General features: G+C 40.3%; 1 protein-coding gene across 6 annotated transcripts in view; it reads right to left on the bottom strand.

Annotated features, from left to right (window-relative positions):
- Nucleotides 1–26,411, bottom strand: part of OSBPL3 (oxysterol binding protein like 3) — a 208,169-nt gene that overhangs the window by 18,432 nt on the left and 163,326 nt on the right. For all 6 annotated transcript variants that reach the window (XM_007171498.2, XM_057550335.1, XM_007171499.2 and 3 more), the window contains 5 exons: nt 25,973–26,107; nt 25,027–25,120; nt 20,886–21,136; nt 16,962–17,099; nt 1,607–1,670 (listed from right to left, as the gene is read on the bottom strand). In XM_007171498.2, the coding sequence (XP_007171560.2) occupies nt 1,607–1,670; nt 16,962–17,099; nt 20,886–21,136; nt 25,027–25,120; nt 25,973–26,107 (682 nt within the window). The remainder of the gene's footprint in view (nt 1–1,606; nt 1,671–16,961; nt 17,100–20,885; nt 21,137–25,026; nt 25,121–25,972; nt 26,108–26,411) is intronic.

Below are 26,411 nucleotides of genomic sequence, written 5' to 3'. Positions count from 1 at the left end.
TAATTGGTTGTTTAAAGCAAATTAGTAACAATGTATGACAGGGTTTATAACATATGTAAGTAAAATGTTTGTCCACAATAGCAAAGGTTGGGGAAGGGGAAATAGAAGTACACTTCTGTAAGCTTCTTTTGCTATATGTTAAGTAGCATAATACCACTTGAAAAAGAGACTGTGATATGTTAAAGATATATAATATGAATCCTAAAGTAACAACTAAAAAATGGAACAAAGAAGTACAGCTAATAAGGCAACAAAGGATATACAATGGAATCACAGAAAATAATTAATCCAAAAGAACGTAAAAAAAAGAAGAAAAGGGGAACAAAGAACAGATGCAACAAACAGAAAACAAATAACAAGAGGCCAGATTTAAATCCAACTATGTTGATAATCACAATAAATGTAAGTGATCTAAACAACCTAATTAAAAGGCAGAAAAATGTCAAAGTGGATTAAAAAAAGCAAGATTTGGCAGTCGTGGGCTTATGGAGACATGGGATTGCCCAGGAAGAAGCTGATGAAGAAGAAGCAAAGGGAGTGGAGGAGAAAACTGATTGATGTAAGGAGCACACAGGAAGTACTTGAAGAAGACCCCTCCCATTACCTAATACCTAACTTAAAAAAATAATAATAAAGTGTTAACAAGGTCAATGACACAGCAATTAGGAGGTTAGAGATCTTATGGGAATTATTTCCAGAGGGTTTTGGTGAAAGAGAAGTCTCCAGTCAAGCTGCAATTTTAAACTTTAGTAGCGAAGACTCAGAAAGGAAACCATGGTACTTGTAACCTAAACTGGTAATATTGTGTCCAGAGAGAGAAGCTGGATGGCTCCGAACTGGAATGGGGGAAGGAAATTTTTTCACAAAATACTCTTTCTTATCTTTTAAATTTTATAGATGCATTAAAAAAAAGGCAGTGTGGCAAATCAGGTGTTAACCAGTTAGCAGAGAAAAATCTTTAAAAAAACTAGCAAGTGCTCATTGTTCAAAAACCTGGGATGCTCAAATTTTCTTTCTATAGCACCTTCTGACTTTGGAATAAATAATTTAACAAAATTAATTAATCCATTTAGGAAATATTTGCAGCCTTATTTATTCTTCAGAGCAAGCCATCCCTTCCCAAATTCAAAATATAATAAACTGAATACAGGAACAACCCCAAACTGAAAAAAAAAGTCAGTAACGTAAAATTTCAGAAATAAAATTTAAAGCTTTCAAAAGCAAAAGAACCCTCTGCTGTCTAGAATCTGATAAATAACTGTAAATATTTAACGTCTTGAAATACATGAGGCATTTCAAATGGCCGTGGAACGCGATAAAGGAAAAATTATAGCAATAAACAATGGTGGTGGCCCAGATAAAGACTGAGGATTTTTAAAGAAGAGAACAACTAAATTATCCTCCAGAATCTTGAATTATGAAGTCGACAAATGGCAGTTATTGTTCAGAGGTGAGAGGCAAGAACATCAAGTGGTACAGTTTCTTCCAATAAGGCCCAAGTCCAGGGCCCACTTTTGATCTTAACAAGCATTTACAGTAGGTTCCTGAATAAAATAAATTATACCATTACACAAAATGATAGACGTCAAATATATTAGGACATTACCTTGCCAGAAAACAAAATTTCCAGACTCAGCATGACATGCAGAAATAGGTGGATGGTGGCTGACCTGATGGAAACAAAGGCGAAGAAACAAAAAATTAACTTTTGTGTCTCATGAAATCCATTCTTTCTCCCTTACACTGAGATGTAATACAATTGCAGCGTCTAACTGAATGGAAACTTGTTTAGTTTCCCTTCAGTAAGTCTGTCCTCAAGAGGGTGCTCCTGACATAGTCAGCTCTGTCTTGCTCAAATTTGTCAGGAAAAAGCCTGTGAATGGAAGCCTCCAGAAGCCTGGGGAAAAAGCAGCCAAGTGGTGAGTGATGAGGGTAGACACGTGTTTTGAAAGGCATGAAAACAAAAGCAGAGATGCAAGGGCTGCCCACTTATAAATCATCTAATCTGACATTAGCTACCAAGGTCAAAATCAATGCTATTCTGAAAGTACCCACAAATGTTTTAATTAAGATGTCAAATAGTAGAACCTTTTAAATGTTACGTAAATATTCCTAAGCAACACACAAATGCTCTTCGGCTCAGCAGATTTTACTCTTTTGAAAACTCTGCATCACATAGTCCAGCCACTTTCTAAATCACTGACAAGAAGATGAATCCAAGATAGTTTTTTTAAAAAAAGAATGTTTTTATAAAAAAAGAGCTAAACAATTATGGAAGAAATGTTAGTCAATTGCTAAGAAAAAAATTTTGTTCATTTTTGTTCCTTCTTTGTTCATAAAAATATCTTGAGTAAATATGCAATTACATTCTAGAAAAGAGAGTCCTGTGTAACAGAGACTGTAGCTCATTTCCCTGCCTTTTATCACTGAGGTCATTACTTCTGTTTTATTCACTAATGAAGAAGCTAAAGAGAAAATGACTCCTTAGTTAATTTCCTCATCATCTCAGTAACATGCAAGGCACGAGAGCAGTATATGTGCTGTTATCATAATTCAGTATTAGTAAAACCAGAGTAATGCTGCTAGCGGTGTTTCCAGAAATTTCTCTGACTTAGCTGGTTCTTAGCAAAGGTATCTTACATTTAGGGCATTTGAGCCAAAGCCATCATATTACATACGAGGAGACTGAAACTAGAAAGACTAAGTAACAGTAACGTTTCCCGAACACACTGATAGGGAAGAAGTAGAGGTAAAGCCCAGCATTTTTGGTTTACAGATGGTTTTCAAAAAAGTTTCAAAAAAAAAAAAAATCCGTAAGCAGCCACACCCTGTTTTCAAACATATCTTATCGAGAACTCAATATACTCAGAGCCCGGCTTGAGGTGAACAGGTGTGGCAGGAAGTGAGGATGACCAATCCACAACCACTCGCCTTGCTCTGGACCCTGGACTGCAGTGAGGAACACGGTTTAAGAACCACTTCTGTGGCCCTCCTCCAGGTGGAGAACGGCAGGGACAGGACAATCGTGAGTCACGCCACACACACGTTCAACTGATGGGAGTGCAATGGTGCCAGCTTGGCTCGGAGAAAAGTAGGGACAAAGATGTCAACAGGGCAGGCATCTTTCAGATCTTGATGAACATAAATCCCACATCCAGTATGAGGTGGAAGGTGCACATTTACCGTCCCTTGATGGTCTTAATTCTCAGAGGCCTCTTGAGAATGTGAGCCCCCATCCCATGCCTATGGGCTTTTCAGCTCAAACACAGAATTAGAAACCTCACTCCTAAAATGCAACTCTCTGCTTTCCTTCATCGTCTTCTTTTTCAATCCAACCCCCTGAAGATACTTCATATCACAAACCGCTACACCCCTGTTTTCCCTTCTTTTCCCACTAGCTCTCAACAAAAACAGTGGAGTTAACTTTTAAACCTCAGGATCATAAAAAACTAAACTAGGGCAAGACAATACCAACCCCTCACTTCTTCACTCCACCTGCCCTATCCAGCCCCAGTGGAGGGGAGAGGAGCTATGGAATGTTCCCCTGCCCCATAATGTGGGCATATTTTAAAGTAGATTATTATAAAGTAGATCATATTCATTCCCACAGAAATTATGTAGTAAAAAATGTAAAGATCACAGCCTTTATCAAGAATTTGGCATTCTATAAGTCTGGCTAAATATAAACATCAAAGCAAAATATAATACATAAAAACTATAAATTCTTCTGTAATAATTTAAAATCCCATAATACAAGGATAAATATACTGTTCATATGAATTATAAAAGAAAGCCTATCATACCATAAAGTATACATATGTCCCATAAAATGCTTATTTGACCTTTTAAAATGATTGTGTCAGATTAATGAATCAATGTTTAGCAAAGCGCCTTTAGATGGGGTCCAAGGGATGTTTTCTGAATGCATTAATCTCAACATTGAAATATCAGTGATTTGGCTTATTTCTTTCTGGCTTAAAAAGGCCTTTGGGAGTGATTTATTTGGCGCACATGGCTTTTCAGAAGTTTACAAAGCTTTCCAGGGAAATTAAATTGATGCTTTATTTTTCTTTGATATATTTCCTCACAACAGGTTATTTATTCACGAAACACTTCTGAAGCCTCTGCCATGTGCTGCATGAGTGTCAGAGAGTGAGGGAGAGCTTCTGGAGTCCCACAGATCTAGAACCTAACTGTGCAATAGCATCTACTGGCTGTATGACCTTGAGTGTGTTTTAAAACCCTCTGGGCCCCAATTACCTCATCTGTAAAATAGGGCTAGTACCACTGACTTTGCAAACCCAAAAAGACAACACATGGAAAGTGCCAGGATCATATGCTGGTATGGAGTAAGCAGAGATTAAATTTTAACTTTTTGTCATGAGTAGTATTTCCACTTAGCTCTCACGGTCACCTTGTGCCTTCATTACCCTTATTTTATAAATTAGGAAACGGGTTCTTTCCAGTGAAGAGCCTGCCCAACGTTACACAGTTAATCAGTGATGAGGGTAGTGTTTTAAACCCAGGTCCTCTGACTTCAAATCCAATGCTGTTTCCTGCGAAGCCTCTGCTGCTCCTCAATGGCTGCTCTCAAAGTTGGGCTCTGGTCCCTCCCCAGAGCCTCGGCACACCATTAAGGTCCCATCTCATGGATACTTGGAGAAGGAATCTTCTGAGTCTGACCTTTCCAACCTCTCTCTCATTTATTTCTTTGTAAAATGAGGTCTGAGAATCCCTCTGGCTTCAAAATGCTATCATTCTAACATCTGTTTTCTTTGAATCCTAGCATCAGAGGCGGCAGTGGATGCCAGCCAACTGGAGAAGATTCTATTAAGTCTTTGATTAATTTTAATACCCATGGAAAGGGGTAATTCACAGTTAACCATTTAATCTTTGTTGATGGTAATCTCTCTAAAATCTACTGGAATAGAGAATAATGTGCACAATCGAACCTGTGTTTGCTAGTATGGGATTTGGTTGAGTTTCTCTTCTCATTACATTGTAACCCAGGCATAGAAAGGCACTAGATTTTGAGTCTGAACTGATTCAGCCCCGCAGTAGACACTGTCTGTTAGCCTGCTAGCTAAAGCCACTTTAGACTAGTTTTTTTAGTATCTCTCTCTATCACTTCCTCTCCATTCCAATCAAATAAGAGCAATTTCTGACTGGTAAGGATTCTCAAACATTCAGGAAATTAGTTTACATGGTTTTTATTGTGCAAATATTTGTATGTATCTTTTTTCCTACAATCCCAAAGTCAATGAGTTCCCATGGTAGTTAAGAATTCTTGTAATTTATTTGTGTATCTGAGGTCTTTCTTCACCCTGACCTAATCATTTTTGATTTATGCTTTGAGAATGCACTTTATATGAGGTGGGTGGTAAGGAGAGGAGAATACGGGTCAAGAGTGCATTTCAATATGTGTGTAATTTGTAGGTTTTTCTTCTTCAGATTTAGAAAAATAAACCCTTAAATACATCAATTCTGCAGCGGTCCAGAGACATAACTATAGAGTCCTCCTAGTTCTGGACGCGTCTCTAACCATGAAGCGCTGCTTGTGGAAAAGAGAACAAGTGGCAGGTCAAAAATCACCCATGGAGGGGACCAAGGCATTCATCAAACATTTGCTGATTGCCTGTGATGTGTCAGGCACTGTCTTAGTCATTGTGGATACAATGAGAAACAAAAGAAACAAAAATCTTTACCCTCCTGGAGTTTACATTTTAGTGCAGAAGTGGGTGAGACAGACTATTAAACAAATAAGCACATAATTTGTCAGTAGTAACACATGAAGGAGAATAAAGCAAGGATGAGGATGGAGGATGGGGGATGGTGAGTGGAAGGATCATATCAGACAGGGTGGTAGGGGCAGGACTCTGTGATAGAAACCTCTGAGGCTAAGAGAAATAAGGCAGTTAACCACACGGATAGCTGGGGGAAGTATGTCCAGGTCAGAGGACACAGGCACTACCCAGGGCTGGCAAATGCCCGATATGTTTTAGGAGAAGCAAAAAGGCCAGCATGGCTAAAGCTGAATGAGTCAAAGTGGGAGGAGGCATGACATCTGGGGGTGGCATCTTGGAGGGCTTTGTGGGCCACAGCCAGGACTTGGGATTTGATTCCAAGTGACTGGGGAAATCGTTAGAGCAATCACTCTGGCTGCTGAGTGCAGAACTGGCTATGGAAACAAGAGACCAGTTGATGAGTCTGTCGCCACAAGCCCAGTCACTGATGCCGATGGCTTGGGCTTGGTGGTCAGCACCAGTGGGGTGGCAGTGAAAATGGCTGGTTTTGGAAGGAAGATCCTAGGATTTGCTGATGAATAGGATGTGGATTATAAGAGAAAGCTATTAAGGAGGATGCCAAGGATACTGGCCTGATTTGGGGGAGAATACAGCTGCCAATTATTTTCTCTTCCCCTAAGTTCAGAGTTAAGCACTTATTTGATAAATACACGGTTTCTTTAAAAGAAAACAAAAACCAAAAACTACATTAAGTAATGACTTGACCTAGAAATGCAGAAGCACTGGTTTAGTCACCTTATAGTTGATTTATTGCTTATTTTATTTGAACAGCTTGAATTTCCCCTGATAATGTCTTTAAACAAGCTGCCACTTTAATCAGAAGTAAATAACCCTGCCTACTAGTAGATAAAAGAACTATTCAGACGGGTGATGTGGGTGTGCACGGGGGGAAGTGATAAGTATGGTATTTTTAAATCCAGCCAAGAATGTTTGTTCAGAGTTCTGATGAGTAACAGAAAAGGAAGAAGGGCTGAGCCCATGAAGCAGAAGAAAAAAGACTTCATTTGACTCTCTTACATTTTAGTGACTCAGTAACTCTGCTCAGCTTTTCTGTCAGAAACTCAACAGTAGTGGCTGGGTGGGTAAATGGTGAAAATGGCTTGAACAGTGACCTGACAACTGAAGCTCCAGGTAATTAGGAAAAGCCACTTTTAGACAATAGCTTAACTGCTTATCCTTTATAGATACCAACTTTTGTACTTTTGTTCCCAAAGGTACAGAACACAGAAGCAGAGCAAACTGAAATGAGTTTTCTCACCCGTCCAGTCCCTGATGAAGCTCCACCCAGGCTGCCCGAGAACCAAGGAGGAAGAACCTGCAGGCAGGATCCTAGGTCCCTGACAAGGGAAAGGAAGTCCTTTCCTTCTGGATTCCCTTGGAAAAAAAAGGGAACTCCTCCCCTGAGAAGGTGGAACAGTCAGAGGTTAGCACATATGCTGGGAATGTTTATGATGGATTCCTGAATGTTCCTTGTTCACAAAGGCCACTGCCCAGCCCACAATGGGAGTTGAGAACAAAGTCCTACGTGAGTTTGGAGGATGAAAGGTTTACGTGACAATGAGAGGCAAAACCCCATAGTCTGAACAGTGTACAAAAGGCTGTTTTCACATCGGCAGCTGATGACTCCGGCAGCTCTGAGCGCTAAACCCACACAAGAGACACCAAAACAAGGTGAGGGAGAGAGGATGCTGGAATAGAAACCGAGGGTGCAGCTGAGGGCCACTGGAAGGCACTGATGGGCCTAGGCGTCGGTTTCCTCACCTGTAACTGAACCTCACCCCACGTGCCACACAGCGGTATTGCGAAGATCAAATAAGGTCCTGCACAAGTTTGAAAAGCATAAAGCACCCTGCAAGCATAATACTAGTTAATTGTTAGGAGGAAAACTTGAACAGCAAATGCTTTCTCTCGTTTCTGACTTCACGAGTCATTTTGCTCCTGCATTTTTGGGTCTTCTAGGTGAGAAACAAGGTAAAGGGGGCAAGCTTCCACGTAGCTGAACTCTGTGCAGTAGCACTTACTTCAACTTCCTGAATCACCGACGACTCCAAACATCCCCATACCCACCAAAACCACAAGCCATAAAACCTAAGGGCTTGGAGTAAAGGGATAGACATCACTTTCCAAATCACCTGACTCTGCTGTCTAGAAAACTCAGTAGAAAAGCTGAGTTATCTTTGTTTCTTTCCAGGTCCTTTCACTTGGAGAGAGGATTTCCATCAATGTCCTCCTTAGAATAAAATTCCACCCCAAAATCTTAATTCGGGGTCCTGTCCAGTTTATTATATTAGTCATTCAGCAAGCTCTACTCATTGTAGAGAGATACACGAAAGCAAAGAAGCCCCAAACTCTGAAAGCAGAAATCCATCACCTACACCTAATGGACAAAGGTAGAGTCATGCTGTCTCCATAACAGAACGTCTCCTGGGTCAGAAGCAGGAGAAGCCAGACTGGCAGGTACCAGCATGAAACAGAATAAATGCTCTGGCACTCTCTTTAGATGTGTTAAATCAGAAAGCCTTCATGCACAACGGGTCGCCAGGTCAGCATAACCAACAAGGGCGAGAGAGGGAGTGGGGGAGGCTGAATTGATGTTTCTCCTGCTGGCCGGGAAAGGAGGGCCCTGGTCAAAACCCTTTTCACTTCTGCGGCAGTGGACAGCCTGCCACATTGAATTAAATAGCCACCTCTCCTTCTCACCGTACACTTACCTGATGACTACAATTTTCGCTTCCTAAGTAGTCTATGGGGAAAGCATCACTGGTCAGGCTGACCAAAGCCATCTGGTCCCCATGGCAGGTCTATTTTTCATGCTAAAGGCATATAGTAGCATTCTGGTTTACACATGTCTCTTATAACCTTAGCTAGTGTGATTCTGTCCCTGAGAGGCTCATCCATTCTCAGGTATATTTAAAGAATCAACTATCTAGCCCATAAGGCTAAATTCAAGACCGATGAAATGGCTCCCTCACGATCAGGACTAGTGGTATCCCCACGGTGAAGCCGGCTGTGAGGACTCCTGGGTGCCTCGTGGCTGGCTTTGTGTCAGAAGACTCACCAGTGACGTTATGCCACCTTCAAACCACTTGAATCAGTAGAGTAGATATCGCATATCTTATTTCAACACTCCTCTAAATGTTCTTAACACTGTGTATTAAAAAGCACTTTAAGAGTTGCCTCTAAATATAAGAGCAACAACCAGGTACTGAATGTGCTTTATAAATCAATGTGTTATTTCACTTAGCCTTCCTGCAACCTACGATCTAAGCATGATCATTCCTATTTTACAGATAATGAAACAACTGAGTTTCAGAAAGTTTAAGTAGCTCATACAAGGCCACACACAAAGTGGTGGGGTTAGGATTTTAAAGCAGGTCCATATTACACCCAGCACGCCCTATGCTACTAACAACGACCAGATCTCTCTCTTGCTTATTTCCTTGGGATCCATTTCATGGAACTAAAGACTAGGTTATGTAATGCTCTTTCCGTCTCTGTGCACATGCGCCCAGGAGCTCTGCTTTCTCTCTCCCTGTCACCACAGTGGAACCACGTGCAGATCCTGAATCAGCCCTGCCCCATCAAGGGCTTGTGGGATTGAAGCTCAGCTTTACACAAGCTCACGTTACTACTCTTTTCTTCTACCTATTCATCCTGTCCTGATTGTCTGCTGTAGTTTGGAGCTATTTTTGGCCTTTGTTTTTTCACATGAGTGCATGTAATACCATGGAAACCAAATTATATTTTCATTTATTCACATCCCATTTTAGATTTAGTACTTAAATAACCCAGTTGAATTTGAATCAGATTATCTTACCCTTTAACTACTGATTTAACCCCCTACCGCCCCACTATCAGTGTTCAACTTCTCGTTTTAGCTGTTAACTGGAAAGCGATTGAAAATGTGCTTTGGGATTATCGTATAGTCATTTTCCTTTGAGTTTCAGAGAACGCTGCTCATAATTCACAGTTAAGACAACCATCGTCTTCCTAAGTCTCTCAGCCACACCACCCTCCCCTTCCTACTCCCATAATACCAGTCCACTGATAAAGAAGGCAGCAAGATAACAGAAGGCAAATAATGTTTTAGCAACCCATCCCTTTTTCCTCAGTTTTCTAAGAATTGAGAGGGGAGAAATGTATTAATGATGTTTCATGTTCCCAGGCTGACATTTAGGGATATACAGACGGTAGACACATTCAGGTGCTGCCTTAACCAGATGGGAGAGAAATGGTCTTTATTTTCAGGCAGGATGCACTCTATTTTAGCTAAACAATTCCTTACTGACAGAGGTTTTCGATGTCCCCAACATTCCACTATGGCAAACCATGCTGTCATACGTCCGTAACAACAAACCTTCATATAACACTTTATACTTCAAGTATAAGTGCTCTAAGTGCTAGTGAGAGGGAGAGCTGAGATTTGAATCTAGGCTGGCTGACTCCAGAGATACTGTTCTTGAATATTATTCTCTGCTAACTCAGGTGGGAAGGGTCTTGTGGAACTTCCTCAGGGAACTCAGGCTGCGTAGGCATAAGGTATGTCCATCCACTGGATGAGGGACAGACGTTCTTGTCTGCCCCCAGCTCCCACCCACTGCAGTATCCCAGCACCTGGAACAGTGACAGGCAGGTGGTATAGTCTCGAGAAATATTTATGGATGGAATGAATAAATACATGAATGAATGATTACTCTTAAATCAAAATCAAGAATAACGTGTTTATTTGGTGCTGCCTCTTCTGATTGGGGTGCTCCTGCTCTAGAAGGACGATTCAGCAAGCTAGGGTGCACACTTTAAATCTCTAAGCTGCAGTTGGGCAAATGCTTCGTGCTTTAAAAGTCCCTCCCCACACACTTATACCACAGAAGTCCACCCACTGGAGTGAAGGTTCTGAGCCCCACGTCAGGCTTCCAAACCTGGGGATCGAGCAACGGGAGGAGGAATTCCCAGAGAATCAGACTTTGAAGGCTAGTGGGATTTGATTGCAGGACTTCAACAGAACTGGGGGAAACAGAGACTCCACTCTTGGAGGGCACACACAAAGTAGTGTGCGCATCGGGACGAGGGAAAGGAGCAGTGACCCCATAGGAGACTGAACCAGACCTACCTGCTGGTGTTGGAGGGTCTCCTGCAGAGGCAGGGGGTGGCTCTGTCTCACCGTGAGGACAAGGACACTGGCACCAGAAGTTCTGGGAAGTACTCCTTGGCGTGAGCCCTCCCAGAGTCTGCCATTAGCCCCACCAAAGAGCCCAGGTAGGCTCCAGTGTTGGGTTGCCTCAGGGCAAACAACCAACAGGGAGAGAACCCAGCCCCACCCATGAGCAGTCAAGCTGATTAAAGGTTTACTAAGCTCTGCCCAGCAGAGCAACAGCCAGCTCTACCCACCACCAGTCCCTCCCATGAGGAAACTTGCACAAGCCTCTTAGATAGCCTCATCCATCAGAGGGCAGACAGCAGAAGCAAGAAGAACTAAAATCCTACAGCCTGTGGAAAAAAAAAAAACACATTCACAGAAAGATAGACAAGATGAAAAGGCAGAAGGCTATGTACTAGATGAAGGAAGAAGATAAAACCCCAGAAAAACAACTAAATGAAGTGGAGATAGGTAACCTTCCAGAAAAAGAATTCAGAATAATGATAGTGAAGATGATCCAGGACCTCGGAAAAAGAATGGAGGCCAAGATCGAGAAGATGCAAGAAATGTTTAACAAAGACTTAGAAGAGGGCTTCCCTGGTGGCGCAGTGGTTGAGAATCTGCCTGCCAATGCAGGGGACACGGGTTTGAGCCCTGGTCTGGGAAGATCCCACATGCCACGGAGCAGCTGGGCCCGTGAGCCACAGTTACTGAGCCTGTGCGTCTGGAGCCTGTGCTCCGCAACAAGAGAGGCCGTGATGGTGAGAGGCCCGCGCACCGCGATGAAGAGTGGTCCCCACTTGCCGCAACTAGAGAGAGCCCTCGCACAGAAACGAAGACTCAACACAGTCATAAATAAATAAATAAATAAAAGAACGTGAATTTCTAAAAAAAAAAAGATTGCTATAAAGTAAACTACTTAGACTCTTAAAAAAAAAAAAGACTTAGAAGAATTAAAGAACAAACAAACAGAGATTAACAATACAATAAGTGAAATGAAAAATACACTAGAAGGAATCAATAGCAGAATAACTGAGGCAGAAGAACGGATAAGTGACCTGGAAGACAGAACGGTGGAATTCACTGCTGCAGAACAGAATAAAGAGAAAAGAATGAAAAGAAATGAAGGCAGCCTAAGAGACCTCTGGGACAACATTAAGTGCAACAACATTTGCATTATAGGGGTCCCAGAAGGAGAAGAGAGAGAGAAAGCACCCAAGAAAATATTTGAAGAGACTATAGTCGAAAACTTCCCTGAAATGGGAAAGGAAATAGCCACCCAAGTCCAGGAAGCGCAGAGAGTCCCATACAGGATAAACCCAAGGAGAAACACGCCGAGACACATGGTACCCAATTGGCAAAAATTAAAGACAAAGAAAAATTATTGACAGCAGCAAGGGAAAAACGACAAATAACATACAAGGGAACTCCCCTAAGGTTAACAGCTGATTTCTCAGCAGAAATTCTACAAGCCAGAAGGGAGTGGCATGATATACTTAAAGTGATGAAAGGGAAGACCCTACAACCAAGATTACTCTACCCGGCAAGGATCTCATTCAGATTCCATGGAGAAATCAAAAGCTTTACAGACAAGCAAGAGCTAAGAGAATTCAGCACCACCAAACCAGCTCTACAACAAATGCTAAAGGAACTTCTCTAAGTGCGAAACACAAGAGAAGAAAAGGACCTACAAAAACAAACCCAAAACAATTAAGAAAATGGTCATAGGAACATACATATCGATAATTACCTTAAATGGGAATGGATTAAACGCTCCAACCAAAAGACACAGGCTTGCTGATGGATACAAAAACAAGACCCATATATATGCTGCCTACAAGAGACCCACTTCAGACCTAGGGACAGATACAGACTGAAAGTGAGGGGACGGAAAAAGATATTCCATGCAAATGGAAATCTAAAGAAAGCTGGAGTAGCAATACTCATATCAGATAAAATAGACTTTAAAATAAAGAATGTTACAAGAGACAAGGATGGACACTACATAATGATCAAGGGATCATTCCAAGAAGAAGATATAACAATTATAAATATATATGCACCAACATGGAGTACCTCAATACATAAGGTAACTGCTAACAGCTATAAAAGAGGAAATCGACAGTAACACAATAATAGTGGGGGACTTTAACACCTCACTTACACCAATGGACAGATCAACCAAACAGAAAATTAATAAGGAAACACAAGCTTTAAATGACACAGTAGACCAGATAGATTTAATTGACATTTATAGGACATCCCATCCAAAAACAGCAGATTACACTTTCTTCTCAAGTGCGCACGGAACATTCTCCAGGATAGATCACATCTTGGATCACAAATCAAGCCTCAGTAAATTTAAGAAAATTGAAATCATATCAAGCATCTTTTCTGACCACAACACTATGAGATTAGAAATCAATTACACAGGAAAAAATGTAAAAAACACAAACACATGGAGGCTAAACAATACGTTACTAAATAACCAAGAGATCACTGAGGAAATCAAAGAGGAAATCAAGAAATACCTAGAGACAAATGACAATGAAAACATGACAATCCAAAACCTATGGGATGCAGCAAAAGCAGTTCTAAGAGGGAAGTTTATAGCTATACAAGCCTACCTCAGGAAACAAGAAAAATCTCAAATAAACAATCTAACCTTACACCTAAAAGAACCACAGAAAGAAGAACAAACAAAACCCACAGTTAGCAGAAGGAAAGAAATCATAAAGATCAGAGCAGAAATAAACGAAATAGAAACAAAGAAAACAATAGCAAAGATCAATAAAACTAAAAGCTGGTTCTTTGAGAAGATAAACAAAATTGATAAACCATTAGCCAGACCCATCAAGAAAAAGAGAGAGAGGACTCAAATCAATAAAATTAGAAATGAAAAAGGAGAAGTTACAACAGACACCGCAGAAATACAAAGCATCCTAAGAGACGACTACAAGCAACACTATGCCAATAAATTGGACAACCTGGAAGAAATGGACAAATTCTTAGAAAGGTATAACCTTGCAAGACTGAACAAGGAAGAAATAGAAAATATGAACAGACCAATCACAAGCAATGAAATTGAAACTGTGATTAAAAATCTTCCAACAAACAAAAGTCCAGGACCAGATGGCTTCACAGGTGAATTCTATCAAACATTCAGAGAAGAACTAACACCCATCCTTCTCAAACTCTTCCAAAAAATTGCAGAGGAAGGAACACTCCCAAACTCATTCTATGAGGCCATCATCACCCTGATACCAAAACCAGACAAAGATACTACAAAAAAAGAAAATTACAGACCAATATCACTGATAAATATACATGCAAAAATCCTCAACAAAATACTAGCAAACAGAATCCAACAACACATGAAAATGATCATACACCATGATCAAGTGGGATTTATCCCAGGGATGCAAGGATTCTTCAGTATATGCAAATCAATCAATGTGATACACCATATGAACAAATTGAAGAATAAAAACCATATGATCATCTCAGTAGATGCAGAAAAAGCTTTTGACAAAATTCAACACCCATTTATGATAAAAACTCTCCAGAAAGTGGGCATAGAGGGAACCTACCTCAACATAATAAAGGCCATATACGACAAACCCACAGCAAACATCATTCTCAATGGTGAAAAACTGAAAGCATTTCCTCGAAGATCAGGAACAAGGCAAGGATGTCCACTCTCACCACTATTATTCAACAGAGTTTTGGAACTCCTAGCCACGGCAATCAGAGCAGAAAAAGAAATAAAAGGAATACGAATTGGAAAAGAAGAAGTAAAACTGTCACTGTTTGCAGATGACATGATACTATACATAGAGAATCCTAAAGATGCCAGCAGAAAACTACTAGAGCTAATCACTGAATTTGGTAAAGTTGCAGGATACAAAATTAATGCACAGAAATCTCTTGCATTTCTATACACTAACGATGAAAAATCTGAAAGAGAAATTAAGGAAACACTCCCATTTACCACTGCAACAAAAAGAATAAAATATCTAGGAATAAACCTACCTAGGGAGACAAAAGACCTGTATGCAGAAAACTATAAGACACTGATGAAAGAAATTAAAGATGATATCAACAGATAGAGAGATATACCATGTTCTTGGATTGGAAGAATCAATATTATGAAAATGACTATACTACCCAAAGCAATCTACAGATTCAATGCAATCCCTATCAAATTACCAATGGCATTTTTTACGGAACTAGAACAAAAAAATCTTAAAATTTGTATGGAGACACAAAAGACCCCGAATAGCCAAAGCAGTCTTGAGGGAAAAAAGTGGAGCTGGAGGAATCAGACTCCCTGACTTCAGACTATGCTACAAAGCTACACTAATCAAGATAATATGGTACTGGTACAAAAACAGAAATATAGATCAATGGAACAAGATAGAAAGCCCAGAGATAAACCCACACACCTATGGTCAACTAATCTATGACAAAGGAGGCAAGGATATACAATAGAGAAAAGACAGTCTTTTCAATAAGTGGTGCTGGGAAAACTGGACAGCTACATGTAAAAGAATGAAATTAGAACAGTTCCTAACACCATACACAAAAATAAACTCAAAATGGATTAGAGATCTAAACGTAAGACCAGACACTATAAAACTCTTAGAGGAAAACATAGGAAGAATGCTCTTTGACATAAGTCACAGCAAGATCTTTTTTGATCCACCTCCTAGAGTAATGGAAATAAAAACAAAAATAAACAAATGGGACCTAATGAAACTTAAAAGCTTTTGCACAGCAAAGGAAACCATAAACAAGACGAAAAGGCAACCCTCAGAATGGGAGAAAATATTTGTAAATGAATCAATAGACAAAGGATTAATCTCCAAAATATATAAACACCTCTTGCAGCTCAATATTAAAGAAACAAACAACCCAATCCAAAAACAGGCAGAAGACCTAAATAGACATTTCTCCAAAGAAGACATACAGATGGCCAAGAAGCACATGAAAAGCTGCTCAACATCACTAATTATTAGAGAAATGCAAGTCAAAACTACAATGAGGTATCACCTCACACCAGTTAGAATGGGCATCATCAGAAAATCTACAAACAACAAATGCTGGAGAGGGTGTGGAGAAAAGGGAACCCTCTTGCACTGTTGGTGGGAATGTAAATTGATACAGCCACTATGGAGAACAGTATGGAGGTTCCTTAGAGAACTAAAACTAGAACTACCATGTGACCCAGCAATCCCACTCCTGGGCATATACCCTGAGAAAACCGTAATTCAAAAAGACACATGCACCCCAATGTTCACTGCAGCACTATTTACAATAGCCAGTTCGTGGAAGCAACCTAAATGCCCATCGACAGGTGAATGGATAAAGAAGATGTGGTACATATATACAATGGAATATTATTCAGCCATAAAAAGGAACGAAATTGGGTCATTTGTAGAGACGTGGATGGATCTAGCGACTGTCATACAGAGTGACGTAAGTCAGAAAGAGAAAAACAAATATTGTATATTAGTGCATACATGTGGAACCTAGAAAAATGGTACAGATGAACCGGTTTGCAGGGCAGAAATTGAGACACAGATGTAGAGAACAAACGTATGGACACCAAGGGTGGAAACCGGTGGGGGGTATGGTGGTGGGATGAATTGGGCGATTGGGATTGACATGTATACACTGATGTGTATAAAATGGATGACTAATAACAACCTGCTGTGTAAAAAATAAAATGAAATAAAATTCAAAAAAAAACAAGTCCCTCTCCACTACGACTTTCAACAGGAAGGGCTCTGACTATGCATATGGCCACACGAGCCTCAGCCTGGCTAGTGCATTTTTGCCCACGGGTGGCGGAGAGGTTTCAGTAGAAGGAAACTGATCCCTCTGTTTATGTGTAAAGGCACTGTAATTATCTCAGTTGCTTTGAAGCCAGTGAAAGGTGGAATATAAATATTTCAAAAGCACATTTAATGGGAGGCATAAGCAACTTCTCCCAATAAACAAAAAGGGTGTATACCCACCTGTTCTGAAAAAAACTGGAAGCCCTTGTCCTCACGAATACACTCGTATGTTTCTCCAAGAACTGGATTAAAGGGCTTGCTCCCAGCGCGGAAGTAGCTAGATGCGTATGCGGACACGGCGAAGGCTGCCACGTACACCTAGCGAGAGCGGAGAGAACCTGGTTATTTCTCCATCACCAAGAAATTTATGTTTTACGAACAAAGACATAAACAAAATAAAACCTCTCTTTCTCTCTTTACAGTTTATCTCGAAAAGCCAAAGATTTGTCCCTGGTTTAAAGACACCCAAACCGACTCTGGTTTCAAGTTGTAGGTTTAAATCGTGTTCATTTTGGCCCAGGCACAAGTGGACTAGGCCTTTTCAGATTGTCCATTTGGTCTGATGCCTGCAAGCGGGTAGAGGCTTTCAAGATGGTGAATCAGTCCCTCTAAACCAGCCACTATCTGAGAATCCTGAGGTCATGCTAAGGCTTTTGAGGAGGAGAGGGATGAAGAGTATTAAAAAAGCTAAACTTCCCTCAAAATTCAGGAATAAGCCACAGGGAACTCTGCTCAATACTCTGTAATAACCTAAATGGGAAAAGAGCTTAAAAAAGAATTGATACATGTATTATATGTATAACTGGAATCACTTTGCTGTACACCTGAAACTAACACAACATTGTTAATCAACTCTACTCCAATATAAAAAATAAAAATTCAGGAATAAGCATCCTAAGTTTAATCATTCAAAATTTGATATTGTAGAAACCAAAAAACCCCTTCATTTTGACCAAAGAAATCTGTGGGAGTCATTTCCTGAGCCTGGGACAGAGCACAGTACCTTTTAAGAAGTTCTGCTTTTCTGGGGGCTTCCCTGGTGGCGCAGTGGTTGAGAATCTGCCTGCCAATGCGGGGGACGCGGGTTCAAGCCCTGGTCTGGGAGGATCCCACATGCCGCGGAGCAACTAGGCCCGTGAGCCACAACTACTAAGCCTGCGCGTCTGGAGCCTGTGCTCCGCAACAAGAGAGGCCGCGATAGTGAAGAGGCCCACACACCGCAATGAAGAGTGGCCCCCGCTCGCCGCAACTAGAGAAAGCCCTCGCACAGAAACGAAGACCCAACACAGCCATAAATTAATTAATTAATTAATTTTAAAAAAAAAGAAAAAATACAGCCATAAAAAAAAAAAAAAAAAGAAGTTCTGCTTTTCTGGGAGGAAAAATGAAAACTCAAAAAGGAAAAGGAAGGAAAACTATAGGTGAACACGAAATGAGCAAAACCCTTTAATGGCCCTGGCTGTGAGGGTCTCAGCCTTTTCCAGTTCCCCTTTCAGGGCACCAAAGAGCCACAGTACAGGCACACCTCGTTTTATTGTGCTTTACTTCACTATGCTTTGCAGAAACTTCTTTTTTTATAAATTGAAGGTTTGTGGCAACCCTGCATCAAGTAAGTCTATTGGCACCATTTTTCCAAGAGCATTTGCTCACTTCGTGTCTCTGTGTCCCATTTTGATACTTCTCACATTATTTCAAACTTTTTCATTATTATTATACTTGTTATGGTGATCTGTGATCAGTGATGTTACTACCACCACTCAATGAAGGCTCTGGTGCATTGATGGTTAGCATTTTTTAGCAATAATGTATTTTTTAAGTTAAGGTGTATACCTTGTTTTTTTAAGATATAATGCTATTGTACACTTAATAGACTATAGTATAAACATAACTTTTATACGCACTGGGAAACCAAAAAATTCATGTGACCCAATTTATTGTAATATTTGCTTTATCGCAGTGGTCTGGAACCAAATTCGCAATATCTCTGAGATGTGTCTGTATCCTTTTTGGTCTTTTGAGGGGCAAGGGGCAAAAAAATTAAACCTAAGTAGCAATAGCAAATTTTCCTTTCTAATACAGGATAATAATCTCAATATTTCCTCTTCTCAGCTCATTTCATTAAGTTTCTTATATTGGAAAAAAAAAGCTGTGTGCCTTTCATAAATGTTTAGTCACATAACTTTCAACAGCCTTTTGCAAACTGGTCCCACCTTACCACCTCACACTAAAGCTGCTCACTCTAGAGCAGCTGGAGAGCTTATAAAAATCAATTTGCTGTGCTCAATTCAGTCTGTTCTTGAAACCTGGGTATCTGTTCCTCTGTTTCCTCAGATGCCTGTTGCCTGATAAACAGCAAGGTCACACGTCTACATGGAATGCTGAATCAACCTTGAATCACCTCCACAATTTAACATATAACACATTTATAAAAGAACCTGGTATCATTCATGATGTAGGGGGAGAAAGGAGGGAGGGAGCAGGCAAAATGAAGCATCCTCCTTGTGGGCTGACAATATGAGAGAGAATCTCTGCAGGGGTAGAGTTGACCTTCATACTCAGAGCAGTAAACACAATCCATGGGCTAGGTTCGTTCTCAATTCTTTCCTGAACTTTCCCTTCCTAATGTACTGGTGCCTTTCCTCAAACTTCTTCTCAAGGTCAATGACACCACTCAATCAGCTGACATCCTAAGGGTCTCTAAATTGCTACAAGAATGAAACACCTTTTAAGAATGCTTTCATCTTCAGAGCTAATCATTTTCTTTAAAGAAAAGCACTGCCCACGAATGATAACTTTTAACACTTGCCTTGGCAGCTATTTGCCTCCCTTTGTTCACAGAAATTCTCTGGGGAAGAGTAACAAAGAAGACAAAAAATAAACAGCTTGTTTTTCTCTCCTACTCTGATTATCATTAGTATCAAGAAAGAAAATCTCTTTGATGGGAGAAGTCCCAGGAGACAGTATGGGATGAGACGGGATGTCTCTTTCAACCAGTAGTTAAGATTTTCCCTTAATCCTCAAATCACTGAAGAAATTGAAGTTTTAATGAGGGTTTAAACTGCAGAACGTGTACAATTTAGAAAACAACTGCGTCCTCCAACAGTGAGACGGTGATGTATAGCTGGGTCCCTGAGGCTGGGGGCGTGCTGTCTCACTTAGCCAATCAGCAGATGCCTAGGGCAGAGATGCTGCATTTGGGGGAAGACACTCATGTCCCAGCATCCCACACAAACAATGACCTTTCTGTTGAGCAGGTAACATACCAGGAGGCAAAAAGAGGAAGAGACACTCAGTTTTGAAGAACAAATAGCCACAGTCACAGAAAGGGCTGATTTGGCCACAGTCTTGCCACTAAGGTACCCCTAACCCCATCCCCACAAGACAGGGGAAGGATGAGAAATACTTGGAGACCCCGTCATCAGAAGCCCCATCACTTGATTAGAATTGATACTGAGTAGAGAACAGAAGGTTAATCTTTCTAGGGTGAGGTTTTTTTTTAAAAAACTTATTCTATAAAATAAGAAGTGTGTGCGTGGGATCAACTATACTCCGATAAAAATTAATTCAAAAAAAAAGAAGTGCGGGGGGGAGAAGAATCTTTCTGATGTGAAACCTGTGAGTGAATGATATTTTCTAAAAATTTAGGGGCTGATAAGACAGTTCCAAAAATAAACAAAAACATTCTCAAAGGAAATTTACCCTGGATGAAACAAAACAAAACAAAACAACCAGCTCCAAAAATTAAGTTCTATCCACTCAGGGTAGTAAAAATAAATACTCAGACAGCCCTCAAGACATGTCTTCCAGCCAGGCAATAGCAGAACAATCCCATGGGAAGGTCCTGGAGAAAGAGGAAACCACAAAGCAGAACTACCCCCAGGCCGCAGCTGTCACGGGGAAGCTGCACCCAGTGGCAATTCCTGACCAGGTGACTGAAAACAGCCAGGCAGAGGGGAAGCGGAGGTGGCTGGGAAATGAACCGATCTGACGGGCAATCCAGACGGGAGCCGGAGGCACAGGAACCCTGGCTGTGCCCGTCTTGTCTCTGCCGGGCCCTGTGAGTGGCCGCCGCGCCTGCGGTGAAGGGGCGGCTTGCGCGCTCACCATCCTCTCCAGGGCACTGGGCGTCCGGGCGGCCTTGTCCAGGAGCTCGCTGTACTCCAGCTCCTCACACAGCCTCTGCAGCGTGTTGAGGGGCTCATTGAGCTCCACCGGCATGGCCACCTTAGACAGGTCCTTCCCGATGTTAGTTCTCAGGATGTTCCACAAGCTGAGGTTACCGGACTTGGGGCACGGGGCCGGCAAGCACGTTCTTCTTTTGGACTTGGCTTCCCCTCCGCTTGGGAGAACGGGCCCTGAAAGGGAAATAAGTCTGGTTGCCTTACAAGGATTTTCATTTTATTTTACTATTAAAAAGGAAAAAAAAAATCCACCTTACTGAGCAAGTACGCCATGATACTATTAATCTCAGTTATCCAGATTATGGCTGAAGTCAGAAAATAAAAAGAATTCTGAGCAGCTAAATGAAGTACCAAAAATTATAAGCACTAAAACTCGTGGACCTTATTCATGGGGAGGTCTTCATACTCCTAATCAAAGGCTAGTTCCTCGTAGCTTATATGCACTTAGAATAAAACTGGAAACTGGATTGCTATGCCCAGAGCAGGTTACTTTTAAACTCTTTATAAAAGCACTTCAAGTTCTGATAAAAACTTTTAAAGTCTTTTAAAAAAATCGTTTCCAGGGCTTCCCTGCTGGCGCAGTGGTTGAGAATCTGCCTGCCGGTGCAGGGGACACGGGTTCGAGCCCTGGTCTGGTAAGATCCCACATGCCGCGGAGCAGCTGGGCCCGTGAGCCACAACTACTGAGCCTGCGCGTCTGGAGCCTGTGCTCCGCAACAAGAGAGGCCGCGACAGTGAGAGGCCCGCGCACCGCGATGAAGAGTGGCCCCCGCTTGCCGCAACTAGAGAAAGCCCTCGCACAGAAACGAAGACCCAACACAGCCAAAAATAAATAAATAAATAAAGCCAGAAAACCTCTTAAAAAAAAAATCGTTTCCAATTCTGGTAAAACAATTGTGTTTATTATAGGAAAATTATAAAGGAAACAAAAGTCATCCATTATCCCACTACCCAGAAATAGTAGCCATTTATATTTTGGAGTATTTTCATTTAGTGTTTTCTCCATATAGCTGACAATGTCTGTATAGTTGAATGCTTTGCTTAATCAGTTAACATAAATATTTTTCCATGCTATTCAAAATTCTTCTAAAATACCATTTTTAATGACTGTAAAACAATTCCATGCTATGGATAAGCCATAATTTATTGAATCATTCATCTGTTGTTGGACTTTTAGATTTGTTTCAATGTTTTGCTAAAAAAAAGTAGTGAATATTCATATTCTTAGATATTTAATTATATCTGATTATTTTCTTAGAATATACAGAAGTGGGAATCATATACTGATTCATATGATCATACTGCTCTTCAAAAAGGCTGTAACAGTTTCCCATTTATCAGCAAGCATATACCAGTGTCCATGTTCTGAGACCATTCCAGGCTTGTCAGCATTCGTTCTGAATTCTTGGCAAATCATTAGGTGGACAGCGCTACCTCCTTGTTTTAACCTACATTAAAAAAATTCCTAGTGTGGTCTGGAATGCTTTCATGAACACTTCTTCTTTTCTGAATTGTCCACTTTCCTATTTACATATTAAGACATAATCTTTTGTTTTTGTATTTGTTTTACAATTTAATCCCCATTTGACATTTATCTTTACATTTGGTCTATGCAGTTTTTTAATGAATGAAACATTTACATCTTAGGTTTTTACACCTATCAATCTTTTCCTTTGTGACAACTTCCATTACCTCATGCTCTGGAATTCTTTTCCCACCCCAACATAGCCTATTTTCAAATGAAATCTTTTGCATTACATCAACATATGAGAAAGTGGTATTTTATTATAAAGCCGATCACTCTGAATAACGAGGTTGCTTTGATGAACAGGAGAATATGAAAGTGAGGTCATACTTTGAAGTCTCATGTTAAGCTAAGCAACCAATTAAATTCTGAATTTGTTTTAATTGCTCAACACGGGCAAAAATCAAGTAAGTAGCTGCAAATGATGACAGTCTTTAAAAACAGCATTCCATGTAATCTCAAAATACTTTCTTTGATTACACTAAATTTTGAAAGAATACTATACTACTACTACTACTACTAATGGCTAATACATACATAGCTTTTACTCTGTGACAGCCTTTCAAGAATTTTACATGTATTATCTCACTTATCCTTTGCAACAACCTCTTGAGATAAAAAGAATTATTATCCCCATTTTACAGATGAAGAAACTGAGGAATTAAGAGAATTCCTCAGAGAAATTAAGTAACTTGCCCTAGAACACATAACCAGTGAGTGGCAGGGCTGGAGTTAACCAAGGAAATCTGGTCCCTGAAGCTATATTCCTAACCACTGAACCTCCACACAGCACCCATCACAGTGACAGATCCTATTATGTGCCTACTGATTTGGGTTGGGGGTAAACTAATAGGAAACATTCTAAATACCTACCATTTACTAAGGGCTCAGAGAAATTCTAGTGTGGTAATTTATCAAGACCTGGATAAATCCTATTTCCTTATGTAGGCAATACTGTGTCCTAAGATGCAAAGTTTATTTCTACATGCAATCTTCTCAGTAGAGTACTGATGTGTAGAAATCTAATCTTCCAAATACTGCCAAAGAAGAAAGCTAGGTTTGGCCCAGTGTTTGTTCAAGCTAAGAAAATGTTGGTCAGTAATCTAGCAAAATGGCTGTGGAATAAGATAGAGAGAACCAGCCTTCACCTCTTACATGCTTTCCCTGGCTGGTGTCAACTCAGCACAGATGTGGTCTTAGGTTCGGGGGCAAGTCCTCTGTTCCCAACTTTGACCTCTGAACCTCTATCCCTCTGTTCCTCTTGGCCCCCTCCCTAAGGCCTCAAACAGAAGGAGGACTTCAGCATTTGTTCGTCTTCTTCATCCACAATAAGAGTTCCCATTTACTGTGTGTGTGTGTTGTTTGCCAAGGGAATAAGTGATGCCTCCTCACTTCTCTTTCAATTCGCCTCCTTGTTTTTCTACAAAAACAAGTAGCACATGAACTTGCTCCTATATTACTGGTCTTTGCCTTTAAATCACTGGTTCTCAGACTTTTCCACCAAAGGGTTAATCTCTCCAGAAACAATTCAAGAAAGATACAGAGCATAATAAGCTTCTGACTTCTAGCAGGTGTGATGCTGAAAGGATATTCTTTCAGAGAACAGTAAATTTACCTGCCTTTTCTGTAGTCCCCCAAAGAGTAGGCTCTTTGACATTGAGATAACAACTCATCATCATTGTATTTCACATACACACTGAGCTGGCAAGCACTGGTACATCAAAAAGGAACTGACACGGTCCTTGTCTTCCATGTAGATATAAAAATATGTGGTGTTCTGGCATAGATAAATCTAGAGACCCCAAGCACACTGAGTACCAAGACTGGGAGTATTTGATGCTGCAGGACTCATATAGAGACCTGTCCAATGGGCAGATTCTTCTTAAGGATAGGTCATCTTCCTAAACAGGCTTCAGTCTGCTTACTGAACTCCTAAATCAGAGCTGTTTGGAGATAGCAGACATTCCAGGTACCTGCCACGGTTCCAACTAACATTTCCTGGGCATCATTTTCAGTCTTGGGATCAACCAGTAATAAAGGGACATCTCAGGGTACCTTAAGCCCTACCCCCACAGGGGGAGCAGTTTGTTACTCTCAAATGTGTTATCTTGAAGAATCGGAAGCTAAATTACCGCTTAGACCAGACCTTTTACAACATAAGTGCTACTGAATTCCTAAACTATGAAAACCACTAGAAACCTAAAGGAAAAAAGCTATATTCTAATATGTTTGCAGAGAGATTGTTGAACCAAGTAAGGAACATCTGTAGTATTAATTTTTGATATTTATATGATAATTGGTATAACCTTACTTTATAAAATAGAAATTTGCACTAGCCAACAAATGTATTTGAATGAATAAATTTTTCACATGTGAGTGCCATGTCCCACCTAGATTATAAAACTTTGAGGGTGGGGACCACGTCTTAAGTTTCTGATGTAGAACCTGCTAAGTTCTCTGTTTGCAGCAGGTACTCTATGTATGCTTATCAGTATTCTGTAAAGATCCAAACACGCAGATCAAACAATTTAAATCTTACCCAAAGTCTGTCTCTCATTATCTAAATCATTACTGAGATTATCTAAGGAAAGGTTGTCACTTATGTCACTGACATATGAATCATCTTCAGAAATCTATGGGAAAGAAGAAATAATACACATTAGAGTAGACAAGCCAGATTTCATAAAGCCTTTACTTCAAATGATCAAATATCTTAGACCCCACATTATAAACCTATAGAAATAATTTTGGATGCCGTTTTCTTAAAGGCCCATACACCAGTCTGCCTAGGGGATGTTCACGGAAAATATGTTATTAAAATTCTTATACATTCCTGATTCATTCTCACAAGGAAAACACACGTAAACTCCAGATTTTAGTTATTATAAAAATTCTTATTAATTCAGACTGCTTTTTCAGAATTTGTTAGCGTTTGACTAGAATGAGTTACAAATTGTCTTTTAACTATTTGTGAATAAAAGTATTTTCTATGGAAATTAATAGATAAAAAATATTAGTACTTCTATCCTGAAGGGGTAAAATTATCAGTACTCATACTCAGAACATAATTATAAATTAATTGTAACAACCATATTATAATAACTATAATAACCATAATTATACTATAAATTACTATAGAGCAAATTCAATGATGAGAAAATATACAAGGTACTAACTTCTGACCCTGTAGTGGAAATAATACATTATCAAACAGCTAATAGTCAAAATCATTAACCTACAATTGAAAAGAGGTAAAACAAATCAAGTAACAGAAACCAGGATGTGACCAACACCTACTTTCATAATCTTTTTTCCCTAAGATCTTGTATCTTTTTATGCTTTTTGGGGTATGACTTATAAGATCCTCAGAATGTAATGATAAAAAGGAGCCACTGAGTTTAGTGTTTCTAAATATGGGTATTTACTGAACGGGTAAAGCAGCAAAAGAGATTTTGGAGGCACCTAACTGAAAACAGTGGTCAAACCTCATTTTCTGAAGAGCTTGGAGACAACAGAACTTCCTGTGCATCAAAAAACTCTGAAAGAGAGTCAGTGATGGAGAGCCTGCTTTCGTTGGAAAGCTGATGGACCAGAGCTCGATTGTCATCTCTGGAGTTTTCCTATTTGAAACACAAAACCAAAAATGCATATATTTAGAAACAGTCTCAAGAGAAGCAAAATAAACAACTGATTTTGCTGCACAATACACACGGTCACAGGCCCAGGCAAACAAGCAGCTCAAAGCAGAGGGCAGGTTCAAAGTTGAGGAGAAGCAAACCTCACAGAAAACACGGTGAAAAGCCTAGGTCTCCCCCAAATGGGCACCTTGTTTACAGGCACTATCACGGCTCAGGCACACACAACAAACCTCAAAGCAAAAAAAAGACTGTGCAGGTCAGTTTTTATTCCACTTAAGACGGGAAA

This window comes from Balaenoptera acutorostrata, chromosome 7 (genome assembly GCF_949987535.1).
Source record: "Balaenoptera acutorostrata chromosome 7, mBalAcu1.1, whole genome shotgun sequence".
Taxonomy (NCBI): Eukaryota; Metazoa; Chordata; class Mammalia; order Artiodactyla; family Balaenopteridae; genus Balaenoptera; species Balaenoptera acutorostrata.
This window is presented reverse-complemented; position numbering and strand designations above follow the sequence as displayed.